General features: G+C 43.1%; 1 protein-coding gene across 3 annotated transcripts in view; it reads right to left on the reverse strand.

Annotated features, from left to right (window-relative positions):
* The window catches only part of CISH (cytokine inducible SH2 containing protein), an 87,988-nt gene that overhangs the window by 12,631 nt on the left and 53,601 nt on the right, over nt 1-21,756 (reverse strand). Inside the window, exon 1 of one of the 3 annotated variants that reach the window (XM_056525162.1) lies at nt 16,406-16,591. The exons of 1 other annotated variant lie outside the window; for it this stretch is intronic. In XM_056525162.1, the coding sequence (XP_056381137.1) occupies nt 16,406-16,422 (17 nt within the window). In that variant the 5' untranslated portion in view covers nt 16,423-16,591. Of the gene's footprint in view, nt 1-3,527; nt 3,638-16,405; nt 16,592-21,756 lie in introns of those variants that run through there. One more of the 3 variants, XM_056525163.1, reaches the window with a different exon arrangement.

Here is a 21,756-nt window from a genome sequence, read left to right on the forward strand (position 1 = left end):
AGAATGAATATGTACGTATCACCATGGCCCTATTGGAGGACCCTGACAAATATTGCAGATTGCAGTCAGATCCTTCTGTGCCTTTTGTCCAAGAATTGAAATCACTTCTATAATCCGAATCCAACAATTGCTACTTTTTATTCCTTACCGAAAACACACAAGGATACACGGCCCCTTAGGGGGCGACCAATAGTGTTCAGGAACGATAACCTCACTCAGGGTGCCAGCATCTATGTTGATCAATTTTTAGCCCCACATGTCACCTCCCTCCCTTCTTTCCTCAAGGAAACTAAGGATACAGTCACTAAATTGCAAGATTTCACAGTCACTAACTTCACCATGTTAGTTAGTATAGATGTTGAAAGTCTATACACCAATATTAGACACGATTTGGGGATCATTGCAGTTAAAAAATTCTTGGACACACGGAGTATTCACTTTAAGGCACATACTGAGTTTGTAATTGATTTACTCACTTTTATATTGACACACAATTATTTTCTATTCAGTGACACTATGGGGTCCACTTGTGCATCGAATTACGCTAATCTTTTTCTTGGGTGGTGGGAGAGTGAATTCGTTTTTTCTGAAGAATTTGAGCTGTACACTAAACACATCATTTTTTGAGGTAGGTTTATTGATGACATTTTCATTTTGTGGGATGGGGATAGCACCTTATTCACATCTTTTATAGAAGTTCTTAATCACAACACAATAGGGATGCAGTTCACTTTTGATTTTGGGGGGAGACAAATTAATTTTTTGGATCTTACAATTTCGATTGACGATGAAAATATAATCCAAACAAAAGTTTTCGTAAACCAACATCTACAAATAGCCTACTTCACTGGCAAAGCTGGCACCCTGTGACGTTGAGGAAAAGCATCCCAGTAGGACAATTCTTAAGAGCAAGGCGCAACTGTTCGACTCAGAGAACTTTTATAGCTGAATCCAATGAGCTATGTAGGAGATTTACGGATAGGGGTTATCCCCAGGTTCACTTCAGGAAGGCCCAATAAAGAGCACAAAGTATTGACAGGAGGACCTTGCTAACTTCAAGCAGAGAAGTTAAGCCTACATCTAAAATCAGATGTATCGGCATGTATGATGGATACAGTACCAGAATCTTTAAAGGGGAACTGTCCAGAGCAGGAGAGGTTTTCTATATGGATATGTATCTAATCTGGACAGTTCCTGACACGGACAAAGGTGTCAGCAGAGAGCACTGTTGTCAGACTGGAAAGAACTTCACAAATTTCTATGTAGTATACAGCAGTTGATAAGTACCGGAAGGCTTCAGATTTTGAAATAGAAGTAATTTACAAATCTGTTTAATTTGTTTCCACCGGAGTTCCCCTTTAACATACTGCATAGATTCTGGCCTATTTTGTATTCTGATTCTGACCTCAAACCGGTAGTTGGTGAGAAACCCCAGGTGACATTTAGAAGGGGACCCAATTTGAAGGACATTTTAGTCTGGAGTCATTTTTCCACCTTGGGAGATATTTACCGAAAATACAGGAATTCACAAACCCACTGGATGGACGTTGCTATCAGATCCGGCAGTTCATAAACTGCTGTACCAAAAATATAATTTACATAGCACGGTGTGGTTGTCAAAAATTGTATGTCAGTAAAAAAGGAGAATTTTGAAACATCTGAGCACTATACGGACCAATAGCGATACACCACTTGCGAGACATATGAGGATGGCTCATAGACAAAATATTTTTGACATCCAATTTTGGGGAATCTGCCAAAAACGTCTTGGGCAACAGAAAGGAAATCTAGATAAACTTTTATTGCATGAAGAATCCAGATGGATTTACAGATTGTGTACCAGAAGTCTGTTTGGTCTAAATGAGGGATTTTCCTTTACAGCCTTCTTGTAGACTTATTGTATGTTCCACATGTACAATTGGTGGTGAGTAGGACATAGATATGTCCACAATCATCTGAGGTCCAGTCATGGTTTAATACTTACCCCTGGCACATCTCCCTACGGCTTGCATAGTCTGTGGCTATATTTATCTTGCATGTTAAAATTAATACGTAGATTGTTTTTTCGGGTTGGGTATGACACTCTGCATTTGATCAGCAAGTGGAATGATAAGGTTCATCCATAAGGAAAATGTAACTCAAGAGAGCTGTTTTATTATTACCTATAATACTTACCTTGGCTAATATATTGCCAAGTAAATGTGAGTATACTAGCACTAAGTCTTCATTGGTGGTAATTAGGACCAATAATATCTGGTTTTAAATTTTCATCCAGTTCTATGTATACACCTTATGTATTTATGGTTCCTGCTAGTGATAGTATGAACCTGTGATTTGTAAATATAGGTGAATATTCAGAGGAACTGGATATAATCTGAGCAGTTACAGAGTGAAATTTGAGCATGTACAGAGTGCATAATTCCTAATAATGCAGTGTACAGCATATTTATACTGATATGTGTAAATAATATTGAATGTATGCGATAATTCCTAAAACTTGGCGCATGCACAGAAGCTCGGAAGGGTCCGGGATAATTATAAAGTCGGCGCGCATGCGCGAGATTATATGGCGGTCACCGTGTCTCCTATTGATAGAGCGCATATACTGCATTAAGTACGAGTGTCTGCGCGAGAGTGCAGGATGATCATGTGACCTTGTGATATCCCCAGCAGGAAGTACGGAGATGCTCGGCAACATGTCTATGTCACTATTATGGGCCAGAAGTAAATACGATCTCCAGTGACCTTTGAATAAGGTAGGACTTTATTGGTGAAGTCTGTCCTGACCAATTGAAGCCAGGAGATGATTGGACATCAGTCTAGGGGAGTGTCTAAAGAATGTTATAAAAAGCAGCTCTTCCACTTGCTATATTCTCTTAACCCCTGAGTTAATGGTTGTTACCACAAAACATGTAGGGGAGACATTGTGTTAGTGATTTTAAACAATACGGCTTAGTTTCCCTCATATGTGGCGTACTGCAGACGCTGGCAGTATAATCTCTACACCATAAAGGAGATTATAACAATTTTGTGGGACCGTGCTGGATTCTTTTAATACACTTGTTATTTGGACCTTTTAATATTTTGTAATAAAAGTGATGTTTTAAGACACACCCATAAGATTAAGGGGGGATTTTTTGTTTAGGGGTTTATACCCTGTCACCTTGGTGACTGGGTGACTGGGGTTTGGTTTTCATAATAAATTGTACCCTTTTCCTGCCTTGGGCAATTTGTGCACTGCAGGCTCCTTACATGACACTGCACTCAGCGAATCACCGGCCAAGGCGGGACATCGCTGCGGAAGGCGATCTGCTGACTCCAGTGTGATGATCTGGTCACACGGAAGAAGGAAGGAGACCAGGACAGGATGACCAAAGAGCTATAACGGTGCAACGGGAGATCGAAGGAAGGTGAGTTAATGTTTGTTTTGTTTTTAGCCCGGGCACAATAGGATGAAAAAAATGCGCACAATAGTACTCTTTTAATAAATGTAAATAAGCCCCTCCCCATTCCCTCTAAAAAGTTACCCCTTTTTCTCACAGATGACATCCACTCCATTTTAACTTTCCATTTTCTTTTTCATCCAATCCAGACCGTCGTGACAATTTCTTCCAGCCATAATTCGTCTCCACAGAACCTGCTAGACAAATATTTTAGGCTAAGCACTTTTCCAGCACCTATAGTGCCCCAAACAGTAATAATAGCTCCCCTGGTGACCTACACAGTAGAGTGGATAGATAAGTGGCTTGGGGAAGAGCAGGTAGATCCCCCCCCCCCCCATTAGTAGTTAGGTCACTTCAGTAGATATGCAGGTCCCTTCACACATTTTCTCTCATTACGTAGATGCCACCTGTAGGGAGGTCCCCCTATGGTTAGCTGCCTCCTGTAGATAGTTACTCCCTATATGAAGTAGCAGCCTCCTATAAGTAGGAGTTACTTCCTATAGGTAGGTCTCCTTGTAGATAGTAGCCCCTTATACATAGTTGCAGCCCACTGTATATAGTAGTAGCATCCCCCTTTAAGTAGTAGCAGCAGCCTCCTTAGGGTAGTAGTAGTAGCCACTTTAGCTAGTAATAGTAGTAGCTGGCCCTTTAGGAGGTAGTAGCAGTAGCAGCCCCCTTTAGGAGGTAGTAGCAGTAGCCCCATTTAGGTAGTAATAACAGCAGCCTTCTTTAGATAGTAATATTAGCAACCTCCTTTAGATAGTAGTAGCAGTAGGAGTCCCACTTTAAGTAATAGCAGTTGCACAGCCTCTTTAGATAGTAGTAGCAACAGCCCCCTTTAGGTAGTAGTAGTAGCAACAGCAGCAGCCCCTTTTAGGTGCTAGTAGTAGTAGTAGCAGCAGCAGTCCCCTTTTAGGTGCTAGTAGTAGTAGTAGTAGTAGCAGCAGTCCCCTTTAAATAGTAGTATTAGCAGCTGCCTTCAGATAGTAGTATTAGCAGCTACCTTTAAGTAGTAGTAGCAGCCCCCTTAAGTTACTAGTAGTAGTCCCTCCTTTAGGTAGTTGCTGCCCCTCTTTTCAAAATTAAAAGGAATAAAAACCTATTCACCTGGCTACCGCATAGTCCACAGCTTGGCCTCTGCTCTCCTCTTCCCCTCCAGTCTGTGCTTCGGTGCATGATGATGATGTCACACATGTGCCAGAGTTCAGAGGAAGGATGTTCAGCCTCTTGTGGCTACCTGTATAATGCGGGTAGCCACAAGAGTGATGGGCAGGGCAAGGAGCAAATGCTCAAAAAGCTGAGCGCTACATTTAAATATAAGCACGTCAGTAAACACATCTCATTTAATGCATCTCAGACCAGACGGCCCTGCAGACACACACTGCCCACCGGGCCAGTATGTGCCAATGGCCAGCTTGGCCCGGAATGGGTATCTTTGGAATCGGACCATGGATCCAGGTAAATGATTCCTCATTGTAATATGGTTCACCTGCAGTATAACCCATGTATTGGGCTTAGTGCGGATGAACCCACTGTCAGTTTCCCTTTAAGATGACCATGTACTTCTGTGTATACCAATTTATTCAAGCATCAAATAGGAGATCATCTATTCAATAGCTTAAATTGGTACTCAGGTGGGGAAAAAAAAAATTCAAATCAACTGGTGCCAGAAAGTTAAACAGATTTGTAAATTACTTCTATAAAAAAAATCTTAATCCTTACAGTGCTTAGCAGCTGCTGTATGATCCACAGGAAGTCCTTTTCTTTTTTAATTTATTTTCTGTCCGACCACAATGCTCTCTGCTGACACCTCTGTAGATGTCAGGAACTGTCCAAAGCAGGAGAGGTTTGCTATGGGGATTTACTTCTGCTCTGGACATTTCCTGACATGGACAGAGGTGTCAGCCGTGAGCACTGTGGTCAGACTGAAAAGAAATTCTAAAAGAAAACAACTTTCTGTGAAGCATACAGCAGCTGATAAGTACAGGAAGGGTTAAGATTTTTTAATAGAAGTAATTTACAAATCTGTTTAACTTTCTGGCACTAGTTGATTTAAGCTTGGCCCGAAATTGGGTCAGGCAAGAGGACAATAATTCCAACACACACCAGCAAATCTACAACAGAATGGCAGGAAAAGAAAAGAATTAAGGTTTTGCAATCTGCCTTGTGAAAGTCCAGACCTCAAACCAATTGAAATATGGTGGTGAGACCGTAAGAGATTTGTGTATAAATAAATGCCCACAAATCTTATTGAACCTAATAAACATTGTAAAGAACAAAAGGCAAACCTTCCCACAGAAAGATGTAAGAGACTGATAAAGTCATACAGTGAACCATTACTCCAAGTTATCACTGCTAAAGGTGGTTCTACAAGCTTCTGATTTATGGGGATACTTAGTATCTTACATGTTGTTTTTTCATTTTGACCTTATTTTTGTGTTCTATGGACAGATAAAACCAAACGTAGAGCTCTTAATAAAATATAATTTTTTTTTTATATATTATCTAATTCGGCAATACATTTATTGCACATTCCAAATGCCCTAGAAAGTAAAAATTAGGCTATGTGTACATGTATTAAAGGGGTATTCCAGTGGAAATTTTTTTTCCACGAAGCCCATTTTGACCTTGTTAAATTTAAAAATCCTCCCAGTTCACTGCCCCATCATGATAAACCACCTCCTGCCTTTATCTTTATTATATTTTAGTTTTCTACCTTGATATTGCTCTGTATTTTCTGCTCAGTCTCAGTCAGATTCACAGACAGGGAGGGGGTGTTACCAGCAGGTGTGACATCATCTGAAGCCATACAGGGAAGAACTTGCCCCTTACTCTGCTACACACAGCCCAGAGTAGTTCAGTGTGAGATGAGTTATGATTAGCTAAGTCTGTGCAAGAGTTGGGGGAAATGTGCTCTGGACAAGTAGGGAGACACCTAGTGGCAGAATTTTTAAACACAAATAAAATATAGAAAACTTCATTTTTTTTAAAACATAGTCCATTAGAAAGATTTTGTATTTATGCAATAGCAATTTTTTTTAAATAAGAGTGCCCATTAAATCTGACCTGTGTCACTTTATGTGTTAAAGGGGTATTCCAGGAAAAAAAAATTTTTTTGTATATCAACTGACTCTAGAAAGTTAAACAGATTTGTAAATTACTTCTATTAAAAAATCTTAATCCTTCCAGTACTTATCAGCGCTGAAGTTGAATTGTTTTTTTCTGTCTAACTGCTCTGATGACACCTGTCTCGGGAGCTGTCCAGACTAGGAGCAAATCCCCATAGCAAACCTCTTATGCTCTGGACAATGCCTGAGGCAAACAGAGGTGTCAGCAGAGAGCACTGTTGTCAGACAGAAAATAACAACTCAACTTCAGCAGCTGATAACTATTGGAAGGATTAAGATTTTTTAATAGAAGTCATTTACAAATCTGTTTAACTTTCTGAAGCCAGTTGATCTTAAAAAAAAAAAAAAGTTTTTACCTGGAATATCCCTTTAACGACAATGGATGTAAATGTACGTCATGGTGACGTGGTACATAGCGCACCATGATGTACATTTGCGCGCCACCATGATCGCGAGCACCTGAGCGGTTCTCGCATCATGCCTGGCAGGTCCTGTCTGCTATCAGCAGCCAGGGACCTGCCGGTAATGGCAGACATCCGCAATCGCGCGGATGTCCGCCATTAACCCCTCAGATGCCGTGATCAATACAGATCATGGCAACTGCGGCAGTGCGGTACTTTGAATGGATGTTCGAATCACCCGCAACGCTGCCGTGGGGATCCGATCATCCAGCATGGCGGCCGGAGGTCCCCTCACCTGGCTCCGGCCGCCTCCCGGGGTCTTCTGCTCTGGTCTGAGATCGAGCAGACCAGAGCAGAAGATCACCGATAATACTGATCAGTGCTATGTCCTATACAGAGCACTGAACAGTATTAGCAATCAACTGATTGCTAGGAATAGTCCCCTATGGGGACATAAAAAGTGTAAAAAAAAAAAAAAAAAAAAAGTAAAAAAATGTTAAATAAAAAAGGAAATAAATTAGAAAAATCCCCTCCCCAATAAAAAAGTAAAACATCCTTTTTTCCCATTTTACCCCCAGAAAAGCATTAAAAAAATTATTAACCCCTTCAGGACGGAGCCCATTTTGGCCTTAAGGACCGGAGCGTTTTTTGCACATCTGACCACTGTCACTTTAAACATTAATAACTCTGGAATGCTTTTAGTTATCATTCTGATTCCAAGATTGTTTTTTCGTGACATATTCTACTTTAACATAGTGGTAAAATTTTTTCGATACTTGCATCCTTTCTTGGTGAAAAATCCGTAAATTTGATGAAAAATTAGAAAATTTTGCATTTTTCTAACTTTGAAGCTCTCTGCTTGTAAGGAAAATGGATATTACGAATACATTTTTTTTTTTGGTTCACATATACAATATGTCTACTTTATGTTTGCATCATAAAATTGACGTGTTTTTACTTTTGGAAGACACCAGAGGGCTTCAACGGTCAGCCACAAAATTTTCAAACTCAGTATTTTTCAGGGACCAGTTCAGGTTTGAAGTGGATTTGAAGGGTCTTCATATTAGAAATACCCCATAAATGACCCCATTATAAAAACTACACCCCCCAAAGTATTCAAAATGACATTCAGTCAGCGTTTTAACCCTGTTTCACACGAATAGCGTTTTAACCCGGTGTTTCACACGAATAGCAGCAAAGTGAAGGAGAAAATTCACAATCTTCATTTTTTACACTTACATGTTCTTGTAGACCCAATTTTTGAATTTTTACAAGGGGTAAAAGGACAAAATTTTTACTTGTATTTGTAGCCCAATTTCTCTCGAGTAAGCACATACCTCATATGTCTATGTAAAGTGTTCGGCGGGCGCAGTAGAGGGCTCAGAAGGGAAGGAGCGACAAGGGGATTTTGGAGAGTACGTTTTTCTGAAATGGTTTTTGGGGGGCATGTTACCTTTAGGAAGCCCTTATGGTGCCAGAACAGCAAAAAAAAAAAAACACATGGCATACCATTTTGGAAACTAGACCCCTCGGGGAATGTAACATGGGATAAAGTGAACCTTAATACCCCACAGGTGTTTCAAGACTTTTGCAAATGTAAAAAAATAAAATAAATTTTTACCTAAAATGCTTGTTTTCCCAAAATTTTTTTATTTTTAAAAAGGGTAATAGCAGAAAATACCCCTAAAAATTTGAAGCCCAATTTCTCCCGATTCAGAAAACATGGGGGTGAATATGGGGGTGAAAAGTGCTCTGCTGGCGCACTACAGGTCTTGGAAGAGAATGAGTCACATTTGGCTTTTTGAAAGCAAATTTTGCTCTGGGGGCATGCCGCATTTAGGAAGCCCCTATGGTGCCAGGACCACAAAAAAAAAAAACCCACATGGCATACCATTTTGGAAACTAGACCCCTCGGGGAACGTAACAAGGGGTTAAGTGAACCTTTATACCCCACAGGTGTTTCACGACTTTTGCATATGGAAAAAAAAAAATTTTTTTTACCTAAAATGCTTGTTTTCCCAAAAATTTTACATTTTTAAAAAGGGTAAAAGCAGAAAATACCCCCCAAAATTTGTAACCCAATTTCTCCCGAGTACGGCGATACCCCATATGTGACCTTAAACTGTTGCCTTGAAATACGACAGGGCTCCAAAGTGAGAGCGCCATGCGCATTTGAGGCCTAAATTAGGGACTTGCATAGGGGTGGACATAGGGGTATTCTACGCCAGTGATTCCCAAACAGGGTGCCTCCAGCTGTTGTAAAACTCCCAGCATGCCTGGACTGTCAACGGCTGTCCGACAATACTGGGAGTTGTTTTGCAACAGCTGGAGGCTCCGTTCTGGAAACAGTGGCGTACCAGACGTTTTTAATTTTTATTGGGGAGGGGAGGGGGGCTGTGTAGGGGTATGTGTATACGTAGTGTTTTTTACTTTTTATTTTATTTTTTGTGTTAGTGTAGTGTAGTGTTTTTAGGGTACAGTCACACGGGCGGGGGTTCACAGTAGTTTCTCGCTGGCAATTTGAGCTGCAGCAGAAAGTTTGCGGCAGCTCAAATTTGCAGCCAGATACTTACTGTAATCCTCCGCCCATGTGAGTGTACCCTGTACGTTCACATTGGGGGGGACATCCAGCTGTTGCATAACTACAACTCCCAGCATGCCCGTTGGCTGTCGGTGACTGCTGAGAGTTGCAGTTTTGCAACAACTGTAGGCACACTGGTTATGTATCACTGAGTTTGTGACCTAACTCAGCGTTTCAAAACCAGTGTGCCTCCAGCTGTTGCAAAACTACAACTCCCAGCATGTACGGTGCATGGTGTACGGTGACTGCTGAGAGTTGTAGTTTGCAACAGCTGGAGGCACACCGGTCGTGAAACACTGAGTTAGGTAAAAAAAAAAATCTAAGTTTCACAACCAGTGTGCCTTCCGCTGTTGCAAAACTACAACTCTCAGCAGTCACCGACAGCCAACGGGCATGCTGGGAGTTGTAGTTATGCAACCAGCAGATGCACCACTACAACTCCCAGCATGCACTTTAGCTGTTTGTGCAAGCTGGGAGTTGTAGTTATACAACAGCTGAAGGTACACTTTTCCATAGAAAGAATGTGCCTCCAGCTGTTGCAAAACCATAAGTCCCAGCATGCCCATAAGGGAATGCTGGGAGTTGTGGTGGTCTGCCTCCTGCTGTTGCATAACTACAGCTCCCAGCATGCCCTTTTTGCATGCTGGGAGCTGTTGCTAAGCAACAGCAGGAGGCTGTCACTCACCTCCAACGATCCAGACGCTGCAGGTCAGTCCCGCCACCGCCGCTGCTCATGGGGCCCCGATCCCAACATTAACGCCGGGGATCGGGGTCCCCAGCACCCGGGGTGCACGTCCCGCACCCGCTCACGTCCTCCAGAAGAGGGGCGGAGCGGGTGCGGGAGTGACACCCGCAGCAGGCGCCCTGATTGGTCGGCCGGTAATCCGGCCGACGAATCAGGGCGATCGTGAGGTGGCACCAGTGCCACCTCACCCCTGCAGGCTCTGGCTGTTCGGGGCCGTCAGAGACGGCCCCGAACAGCCGGTAATTCCGGGTCATCGGGTCACTGGAGACCCGATTGACCCGGAATCGCCGCAGATCGCTGGACTGAATTGTCCAGCGATCTGCGGCGAACGCCGACATGGGGGGGCATAATGACCCCCCTGGGCGATATGCCGGGATGCTTGCTGAACGATTTCAGTAGGCATCCGGCTCCGGTCCCCAACCGGCTAGCGGTGGGGGCCGGAATTCCCACGGGCGTATGGATACGCCCTCGGTCCTTAAGGACTCGGGATGCAGGGCGTATCCATACGCCCTATGTCCTGAAGAGGTTAATACACATATTTGGTATCGCCGTGTGCGTAAAAGTCTGAACTATTAAAATATATTGTTATTCATCCCGTATGGTGAACGGCGTAAACGTAAAAAAAAAAAATTATTTCCAAAATTTTGTCACATTTTATTAAAAAAAAAATTAATAAAAAATTTATAAAAAGTAAAACCTAAGCAAAAGTGGTACTGATAAAAACTACAGATCATGGCGCAAAAAATTAGCCCTCATATCGCCCCATATACGGAAAAATGAGAAAGTTATAGATGGTAAAAATAGGGCAATTTCAAAGATACAAATTTTTTTTTTAAATGGTTTGAGATTTTTGTTAAGCGGTACAATAATAGAAAAGCATATAACATGGGTATCATTTTAATCGTATTGACCCACAGAATAGAGAAAACATGTCATTTTTACCGGAAAATGTACAGCAAGAAAACAAAACCTTCCAAAATTTGCTAAATTGCGGTTTTCTTTTCAATTTTCCCACATAAATAATATTTGGTTGCGCCGTACATTTTATGGTAAAATAAGTGATGTAATTACAAAGCACAATTGGTGACCCAAAAAACAAGCCCTCATATGGGTCTGTGGATGGAAAAATAAGAGAGTTATGATTTTTAGAAGGCTAGGAGGAAAAAATGAAAATGCTTTTACTTATCATTCTGATTCTGAGATAATTTTTTCATGACATATTGTACTTTAGCATAGTGGTACATTTTTGCCGATAATACTTGCATCATTTCTTTGCAAAAAATTCCAAAATTTCATGAAAATTTCAAAAATGTACAATTTTTCTAACTTTGAAAATCTCTGCTTGTAAGGAAAATGGAAATGCCAAGTAAATTATATATTGAGTCACATACACAATATTTCCACTTTATGTTGACATAATAAAGTTGACATGTTTTCACTTTTTGAAGACATTAGAGGGCTTCAAATATAGCAGCAATTTTCAAAATTTTCACGAAAAATTTTTTATCTGAATTTTTCAGGGGCCAGTTCAGTTTGAGGTTGATTTGAGGGGCCTTTCTGTAAGAAATCCCCCATAAATGACCCCATTATAGAAACTACACCCCTCAAAGTATTCAAAATGACATTCAGAAAGTTTTTTTTAACCCTTTAGGTGTTTCACAGGAATAGCAGCAATGTGGAGCAGAAAACTCAGAAGAATAAGATTGTTTCAAGCATGGGATGCTCCTTTAAACTCACCAGGGGCAAGTAACAGGTGTGGGCAATATAAAAATCACCCCTGAAAGCAGATAAAAAGGAGAGAAGTTCACTTAGTCTTTGCATTGTCTGTCTGTCTGAGTGTGCCACACTAAGCATGGACAACAGGAAGAGGAGAAGAGAACTGTCTGAGGATTTGAGAACCAAAATTGTGGAAAAATATCAACAATCTCAAAGTTACAAGTCCACCTCCAGAGATCTAGATTTGCCTTTGTCAACAGTGTGCAACATTATCAAAAAGTTTACAACCCATGGCACTGTAACTATTCTCCCTGGGTGTGGACGGAAGAGAAAAATTGATGAAAGGTGTCAACGCAGGATAGTCCGGATGGTGGATGAGCAGCCCCAAACAAGTTCCAAAGCTATTCAAGCTGTCCTGCCGGCTCAGGGAGCATCAGTGTCAGCGCGAACTATCCGTCAACATTTAAATGAAATGAAACGCAATGGCAGGAGGCCCAGGAGGACCCCACTGCAGACACAAAGACATGAAAAAGCAAGACTACATTTTGTCAAAATGAACTTGAATAAGCCAAAATCCTTCTGGGAAAACATCTTGTGGACAGATGAGACCAAGATAGAGCTTTTTGGTAAAGCACATCATTCTACTGTTTACTGAAAATGGAATGAGGCCTACAAAGAAAAGAACACAGTACCTACAGTGAAATATGGGGGAGGTTCAATGATATTCTGGGGTTATTTTGCTGCCTCTGGCACTGGGTGCCTTGAATATGTGCAAGGCATCATGAAATCTGAGGATTACCAACGGATTTTGGGTCGCACTGTACAGCCCAGTGTCAGAAAGCTGGGTTTGCGTCTGAGATCTTGGGTCTTCCAGCAGGACAATGACCCCAAACATATGTCAAAAAGCACCCAGAAATGGATGGCAACAAAGCGCCGGAGAGTTCTGAAATTGCCAGCAATGAGTCCAGATCTAAATCCCATTGAACACCTGTGGAGAGATCTTAAAATTGCTGTTGGGGAAAAGGCGCCCTTCCAATAAGAGGGACCCGAAGCAGTGTGCAAAGGAAGAGTGGACCAAAATTCCGGCTGAGAGGTGTAAGAAGCTTATTGATGGTTATAGGAAGCGACTGATTTCAGTTATTTTTTACAAATGCTATGCAACCAAATATTAAGTTAAGGGTGTCAATAATTTTGTCCAGCCCACTTTTGGCGTTTGGTGTGACATTAGATCCAATTTGCTCCATTTATTTTTTTTCTTTGGGGGGGGGGCAACGCAAACTTCCAGCTGTTGCCAAACTGCAACTCCCAGCATGCACTGGTGTGCTGGGAGTTATAGTTTTGCAACAACTGGAGGCACACGGGTTGGGAAACACTAAGTTATGTAACAGACCCTAACTCAGTGTTTCCCCACCAGTGTGCCTCCAGCTGTTGCAAAACTACTCCCAGCATGCACTGACAACTGAAGAGCATGCTGGGAGTTGAAGTTATGCAGCAGCTAGAGGGGCACAGTTTGGAGACCACTATGTAGTGGTCTCCAAACTGTGGCCCTCCAGATGTTGCAGTTGTAGTTTTGAAACTTCTGGTTTGAAGATCACTCACCGACGATGAGGCCGTCCGACGGTCAAAATCTCCGTCTCCTAACCTTGTGACTGGTGGCGAAGCCCCCCAGTTCTCCGCTGCCATATTCCCCCCGCTCTGCTCGGATTTCCATGGGTGGGCAGAGCGGGGCATCTGAACCTTAAACCCCTCAGTCCTGACTGACCAATAGCAGAGAAAGGAGTGGGGTGGCACCTCACTCCTATCCTTCAGGGTTATTGGTGCTGCCGTGATTCATAAGTCAGGTGGGGGGGGGGGCACCTGGTTGATGTCCTGGGATGGCTGCTGATAAATATCAGCAGTCATCCCATTCTGATCACTGCCCCGTGTGCGACGGTGACCAGAAACGCCAAGGGTGTACATGTACGCTCTTGGTCACTAAGTACCAGGATGCAAGGTCGTATCTGTACGCCCTTCGTCCCCAAGAAGTTAAAGGGGTACTCCGGTGAAAACCTTTTTTCTTTTAAATCAACTGGTGGCAGAAAGTTAAACATATTTGTAAATTACTTCTATTAAAAAATCTTAATCCTTCCTGTACTTATTAGCTACTGAATACTACAGAGGAAATTCTTTTCTTTTTGGAATGCTCTCTGATGACATCACGACCACAGTTCTCTCTGCTGACGTTATTATAATAATAATAACGCTTTATTTATTGTTGTCCTTAGTGGGATTTGAACCCAAGGCCCCAGCACTGCAAGGCAGCAGTGCTAACCACTGAACCTCCATGTTGCCCTTAGCATACATCTGCCATGCATGGTTGCTAAAATGGACAGAGATGTCAGCAGAGAGCACTGTGCTCGTGATGTCATCAGTGTTCCAAAAAGAAAGGAATTTCCTCTGTAGCATTCAGCAGCTAATAAGTACAGGAAGGATTAAGATTTTTTAATAGAAGTAATTTACAAATATTAGCGCCATAGCGCCGCTTGTAACAAACTAATAGTTTATCTACACAGGGTGCCTACAGCTGTTTCAATACTACAACTCCCAGCATGCCCTGACAGCCAATAGATGTCAGGGCAAGCTGTGAGTTGTAGTGGTGAAACAGCTGGAGGCACCCTGTGTAGATGAACTAAGGGCGGAAGTCCCCCCCAGCAGGCATCAGTGACGTGGTGCCTGCTGGGGAAGTCTGCCTGGTAGTGAGCACACTGCCAGGCAGACAAAAGGCATTTTTAATATAGTAAAAATAAAAATAAAAAGCAGGGAGGGGGTTAGGGATAGATTGGCAATAGGCAGGGACAGAAAAAAAAAATAGGATGGTGGGAGCTACCCTTTAAGTAGTTTGTGAATTTAGTTGGGATTTTGATTCCTTTCGGAGTTATTATGGTTCCCTGGTGTAGTTTAGCCCTTCTGATAACATTATAGAATCTCTGATGAAGCAATCCTCTAATAGATTCAGCACCAGCCAGAACATCTTTTTACAGTCTGAGGACTTTATCACAGACTGGAGATTACTTTCTAGTACAGTCAGTATAGTCAGTACTGTTGCTTCCTCATGCGTCCATTAGCTGTCCCTACTTAAATGTCCTGCAATACCAATCCCGAGCCAAGCAGTTCATAACTACCAATGTACCTGTCCAAAATGAATCTGCAGAGTCTCCCAAAGGAGGGCTGGGTGCCAGGACCTCATTACTGCTTAGTAGGTATAAGTAAATAGATTAGCCACAGCAAAACAGCAGTCAGGGACACAGATGTATAGTTCAAACAAGGCTTTTCTGTTTGCAAGCAGAAATCTTCTCAATCTATACAGATGGCTTACTACCAGCCACCCAACAAAACTGTTATTAACAATGACCCGCTCACATCACATAAACATCCCCTGAGGTTGCACACCTCAGAACTCCAACTCTCATCAGAGGTTCCTCACAGCCTCAGCTTGTAAACTGAGTTACACCTAGTTTTAAAGGCCAGTATGTAGCTGTCTTCAGCATCTGTGCTGATCTTGGCCACACTTAAGACCTTGACTGGCTCCGGAAGGGGATGAAAGGTCCCACTGCCAACCTGCCTTTTTTCCCCCATAAAAACCCAAGCCCTAAAACAGAGGTTACCAAGGCCTTAGCAAGCTGTCTAACCAGGGCTATTAACTATTTCTGGATTTTCCATATCTCACCCAGCTTTCCCTTGATGAGTTATGCACTCCCTGAAACTCCCTTTAGCATATACTGAGCATGGTCAGTGATGTTAAACTAGCCATGGCCAAGATTGAAAGTTTTTTCTTGTGTACCAATGTTAAGGGTATCCTGTGCATATAAAGAAACTCTTCAATGAAAGTAGTCAGAGGAGAGTGTCAGGAATCATTCTGAGAGGCAAAACTCCAGAGGGCAAAAAAAAGTGGAAAGACATTGTCTAGTCAGATGAATCCAGATTTCTGATGCACTTTGCTGTGGCGAATGCTTTTTTGGCTCAGCCTGTGTCCATGTTGCCTGTGGGTGGCCGTTTGTACAGTTGGGATTTTCTAAGCATTGTGACCAAGTTCATCCCCTTATGGCAGCTGTTTACTTGATATTGGGGGAGATTTATCAAAACCTGTGCAGAGGAAGAGTGGTGCAGTTGCCCATAGCAACCAATCAGATTGCTTCTTTCATTTTCCACAGGCCTCTTTAGAGGCCTGTGGAAAATGAAAGAAGCAATCTGATTGGTTGCTATGGGCAACTGCACCACTCTTCCTCTGCACAGGTTTTGATAAATCTCCCCCATTGTTCTTACCTGATGTGCAGAAACAAAGCCAATTGGATGCACCATGACAGCAGTGGCAGGTAGGAGCAGAGTTCATATTATGTCATAATGCCTTATACCTGATGATGTCATCCATTAGACTGTCACTCAGAATGTCACTGCTGTATTTGTCAGCATTCCTGTTTGAAGTCTCAGTATTCTCGCGTTGTGCTATGCGTCCGCCCAGCTTTGATTTGTTACAAGCACCAGACCCAGGTCCTAAGCCCTCATCTTCATGTAACAAGTTACTTTATAAATCCTTTGATTTACTGATCCTCCGTTACATGGTGATTTATACTCCAGTTACCTCTGCTCTTACAGCAGGCTCTCAAACTGCTTGCTGGCTCAGTGTATGTAAAGAATATACTGTGCTATTTATCTTATACAGTGCCAATGTGGCAAGCAATATATAGGCAGGACTTAACACCAGTTTAAAACATGAATATCAGAACAAATTAAAGGGGTACTCTGGTCGAAAACTTTTTTTTTTTAATGAACTGGTGCCAGAAAGTTAAACAGATTTGTAAATTACTTCTATTAAACAATCTTTACCCTTCCTGTACTTTTTAGCAGCTGTATGCTACAAGGAAATTCTGTTCTTTCTTAATTTCTTTTTTGTCTTGTCCACACTGCTCTCTGCTGACACCTGATGTCCGTATCAGGAACTGTCCAGAGCAGGAGAAAATCCCCATAGCAAACCTATGCTGCTCTGGACAGTTCCTGACACGGATAGAGGTGTCAGCAGAGAGCACTGTGGAAAAGACAAAAAAGAAATAAAAAAAGAACAGAATTTTCTTTGTAGCATACAGCTGCTAAAAAGTACTGGAAGGGTAAAGATTTTTTAATAGAAGTAATTTACAAATCTGCTTAACTTTCTGGCACCAGTTGACTTATAAAGACCTAAAAAAAAAAATTTTTCCACCGGAGTACCCCATTAACCTCTTAAGGACCAAGGACGTTCTGGAACGTCCCCGCACCCTGGGCTTTAAGGACCAAGGACGTTCCAGAACGTCCTGGTGTTTCTCCCGTCTCTGCCGTGTGCCGGGCAGAGATCGGAACGGCATTCCTGCTGAAATCCTTCAGCAGGCATGCCGTGCAAATGCAGAGGGGGGGGTCCCGGGACCCCCCCATGTCGGCGATCACAGAAAATCGCATGTCAATTCAGACATGCGATTTTCTCCTATTCCGGGCTGATCGGGTCTCTGGTGACCCGATCACACGGAAAATTGTGATGAACTGACCTGTCAGTGACAGCCCAGATCATCCTGAAGGGTAGGAGTGAAGTCGCACTGCTGCGATTTCCTCCTATACCCTGCCATTGGTCAGAATTGATTCTGACCAATGGCAGAGCAGGACAGTGGGTTGCCATGGCAACACCCCGTTCTGCCCACCCCTGGATGTCGAGGGGATCGCGGGAAGAAGATGGAGGTCGGTACCTGCAGGAGAAGATGCCTGGAGACCCCGATCGTTGCTGGAGACTGCTGGATCCTGGGTCAGGTAGGGAAATTACTGTGGAGGAGGGGGGAATTGAAAGTGAAAGTAAAGTGATCTTTACTGTGGCAACCACAAGGAAGGCCAAACTGCAACTCCCAGCATGCCCAGACAGCCAAAGGCTGTCTGGGCATGGTGGGAGTTGTAGTTTTGCAACATCTGGAGGGTCACATTTTGGAGACCACTGGTGCCCAAACGGTAGCCCTCCAGATGTTGCCAAACTAAAACTCTCAGCATGCCTAGACTGCCCAGGCATGCTGGGAGTTGTATTACTGTAACATCTGTCCCTTCAGATTTAGCAATTTTCATGAAATTTTTGAAAATTGCTGCTTTACTTTGAAGCCCTCTAATTTTTTCAAAAAGCAAAAATATGTCCATTTTATGATGCCAACATAAAGGGGACATATTGTATTTGTGAAGAAAAATAAAATTTATTGTGAATATCCATTTTCCTTACAAGTAGAGAGCTTCAAAATTAGAAAATGCAAAATTTTCATGAAATTTTGGGATTTTCCACCAAAAAAGGATGCAAGTAACGCCGAAAATTTACCACCAAAATAAAGTAGAATATGTCACGAAAAAACAGTCTCAGAATCAGAATGATAGCTAAAAGCATTCCAGAGTTATTAAAGGACATCTGCAGTGCTGGGCAAAAAAACTTTTTTTTACCTCATTTAATAGGTCTTTGAAAGACCTTTCCAACGATGTCTCCCCCATCAAAATTGGCCCAGTCTTTCTCCCGTTATCAGCACACAAATTACGGAGGAGAAGTGAAAATAAAACTACATCTCCCATCATGCCTTGTGCTTACTTCCTGTAAGCTGCTGCCCTCCCCTTGTTCTATCCCCCCGAGCAAATTATTATATTGTAACGCCCACATCTCCCTTCCCTATGCATACACCCTCCCCATGCTGGCTCCTGTCCAGTGATGAAGCAGCTGCCTCTGTGCTCACTGTAGTGTGGGCACTAAGGAGTGGATAGTGAAAGTAAAAATGGTAAAAAAAAAAACAATTGTTTGTCTATAAAACTGTCCTGATAGGGGTCCCTCCATCTTTTTCACAACTACAACTCCAAGCATGCCCAGTTATTTTATATGCTGTTCGGGCATGCTGGGAATTCCAGTGGTGCCTCCAGCTGTTGCAAGACTACAAATCCCAGCATGCCCTGTCAGCTTTCTGCTGTATGTGCATGCTTGGAGTTGCAGAGGTGACTCCAGCTGTTGTAAGACTATACATCCAAGCATGTCCTGTCAGCTTTCTGCTGTTTGAGTGTATAAAGGAGTTGTAGTTCACCAACACCTCTACTGTATCAGGAGACTCCTGGGAGTTGTAGTTCACCAACACCTCTATTGTATCTCTGTAGTCTCCTGGGAGTTGTAGTTCACCAACACCTGTATTGTATCTCTGTAGTCTCCTGGGTGTTGTAGTTCACCAACACCTCTATTGTATCAGGAGTCTCCTGGGAGTTGTAGTTAACCAACACCTCTATTGTATCTCTGTAGTCTCCTGGGTGTTGTAGTTCACCTATATTGTATCTCTGTAGTCTCCTGGGGGTTGTAGTTCACCAACACCTCTATTGTATCTGAGTAGTCTCCTGGGGGTTGTAGTTCATCAACACCTATATTGTATCTCTGTAGTCTCCTGGGAGTTGTAGTTCACCAACACCTATATTGTATCTCTGTAGTCTCCTGGGAGTTGTAGTTCACCAACACCTCTATTGTATCTCTGTAGTCTCCTGGGGGTTGTAGTTCACCAACACCTATATTGTATCTCTGTAGTCTCCTGGGAGTTGTAGTTCACCAACACCTATATTGTATCTCTGTAGTCTCCTGGGAGTTGTATGTCACCAACACCTCTATTGTATCTCTGTAGTTTCCTGGGGGTTGTAGTTCACCAACACCTCTATTGTATCTCTGTAGTCTCCTGGGAGTTGTAGTTCACCAACACCTCTATTGTATCTCTGTAATCTCCTGGGAGTTGTAGTTCATACACCAGTGTTTCCCAACCAGGGTGCCTCCAGATGTTGCAAAACTACTACTCCCAGCATTCCCTGGTTGGGAAACACTGGCATACACACACACATAACAGGGACTACAACTCCCAGCATGTGTCATTCAGTAGTCCCCCCCCCATCTCACACACAGAATCATCTCCAGTATGATATTTATTCCCTGTAGTCCATACACCACCAGCCCGTGCAGTGTAATATGTCTCCTCCACACACACGTCCTCCCCTCCCCGCTCAGTGGTTTGCTCTGTGTTTCCCCCGTGATAACTTGAAACCTCCCCGTGATAAGTGAGGTCCTATGTAGACAGAGCAGGGGAGGGGGGAGGAGCTGTGGACGTCCTCATTCTCCCCCTGCTTGAATCTTACAGATAGGGGCGTTTCTGAGGATGAGCCTATGGCAGCCTCAGAAAGCACCCGCTCATACATATGCATAAGAGGGAGGAGCTGACAGAGGCTAGGGGGAGCACAAACACTGCTGGGAGGAAGAGATCTCCGTCCCCAAGATGGCGGCTGCAATGTAATGAATAGGGGACGGACGCAGGACTACTGGGCTATGCTGGCAACTCTAATATCTCAGAAACGGCTGCATATAGGTAAATAGAACTAATTGACTGAATTGTATAACTTTTGTTTGGGGAACATTTGGGCAGGGATTTTTGACCACTACAGTTGTCCTTTAATGTTTAAAGTGACAGTGGTCAGATGTTCAAAAAACGCTCTGGTCCTAAGGTGTAAAATGGCCTGGTCCTTAAAGGGGTACTCCGCCCCTAGACATCTATCCTTTGGATAGGGGATAAGATGTCAGATCGCCACGGTGCCGCTGCTGGGGACCCCCGGGATCCCCGCTGCGGCACCCCGCTATCATTACAGCACAGAGCGAGTTCGCTATGTGCGTAATGACGGGCGATACAGGGGCCGGAGCATCGTTACGTCACGGCTCCGCCCCTCGTGACATCACGGCCCGTCCCCTTAATGCAAGTCTATGGCAGGGGGCCTGACGACCACCGCGCCCCCTCCCATAGACTTGTATTGAAAGGGGCGGGCCGTGACGTCACGAGAGGCGGGGCCGTGACGTAACGATGCTCCGGCCCCTGTATTGCGCATCATTACGTGCAGAGCGAACTCGCTCTGTGCTGTAATGATAGCGGGGTGCCGCAGCGGGGATCCCCAGCAGCGGCACCGCGGTGATCTGACATCTTATCCCCTATCCTTTGGATAGGGGATAAGATGTCTAGGGGCGGAGTACCCCTTTAAGGGGTTAACAACATCCAAAAAGGAAATTGCACTAATGCCCTATGTCTACACTTTACAAAATATCACAATCAGGACCCATTAGAACTTTTCTTCATATACATAGTGTAAAACATAGTTGGAGAGGAGGAAACTACATCACCATCATTTCTAAAGCTGAAGCCAGAAAGCTGTATGAATTCGATACATTAGAGAACAAGAGACTTATTGAAATATCCGTCTTTCAATGAAAAATTATCTAGATTCGCTTGGGGTGGGCTCCTGTCCCCAGTCAGTTGCTGGCCGGCTGGTCTATCCGCACCATGGACTCTGTGGTTGATCCTTTCAGGCCAACTTGCTATTAATCAATAATACAGAACACAATAAATTAAAGCCAATATTCATTTTATCTTCTGCCTCTTTTGTTTATGGCCTTTATCTTTCATTACCTTGGCCGCTCTTTTTTCGTCATTTATACTTATCTATTTATATGTTTACATATTTTTATTAGCTTATATATTTAATTCTTATTTTACACATAGAGGCGGAGATTTAACAAAACCTGTCCAGAGGAAAAGTTGCTGAGTTGCCCATAGAGCAAGAGTATTTTATTTATTAATTCATACATGTTCTGCGCTATCCAGAAGCTCACAACTGCCTTGTGGATTCAGTTCTAGTGGCAGGACCAGGCAAAAAGAAGATC

The sequence above is a fragment of the Hyla sarda genome, chromosome 6 (assembly GCF_029499605.1).
Source record: "Hyla sarda isolate aHylSar1 chromosome 6, aHylSar1.hap1, whole genome shotgun sequence".
Lineage (NCBI taxonomy): Eukaryota > Metazoa > Chordata > Amphibia > Anura > Hylidae > Hyla > Hyla sarda.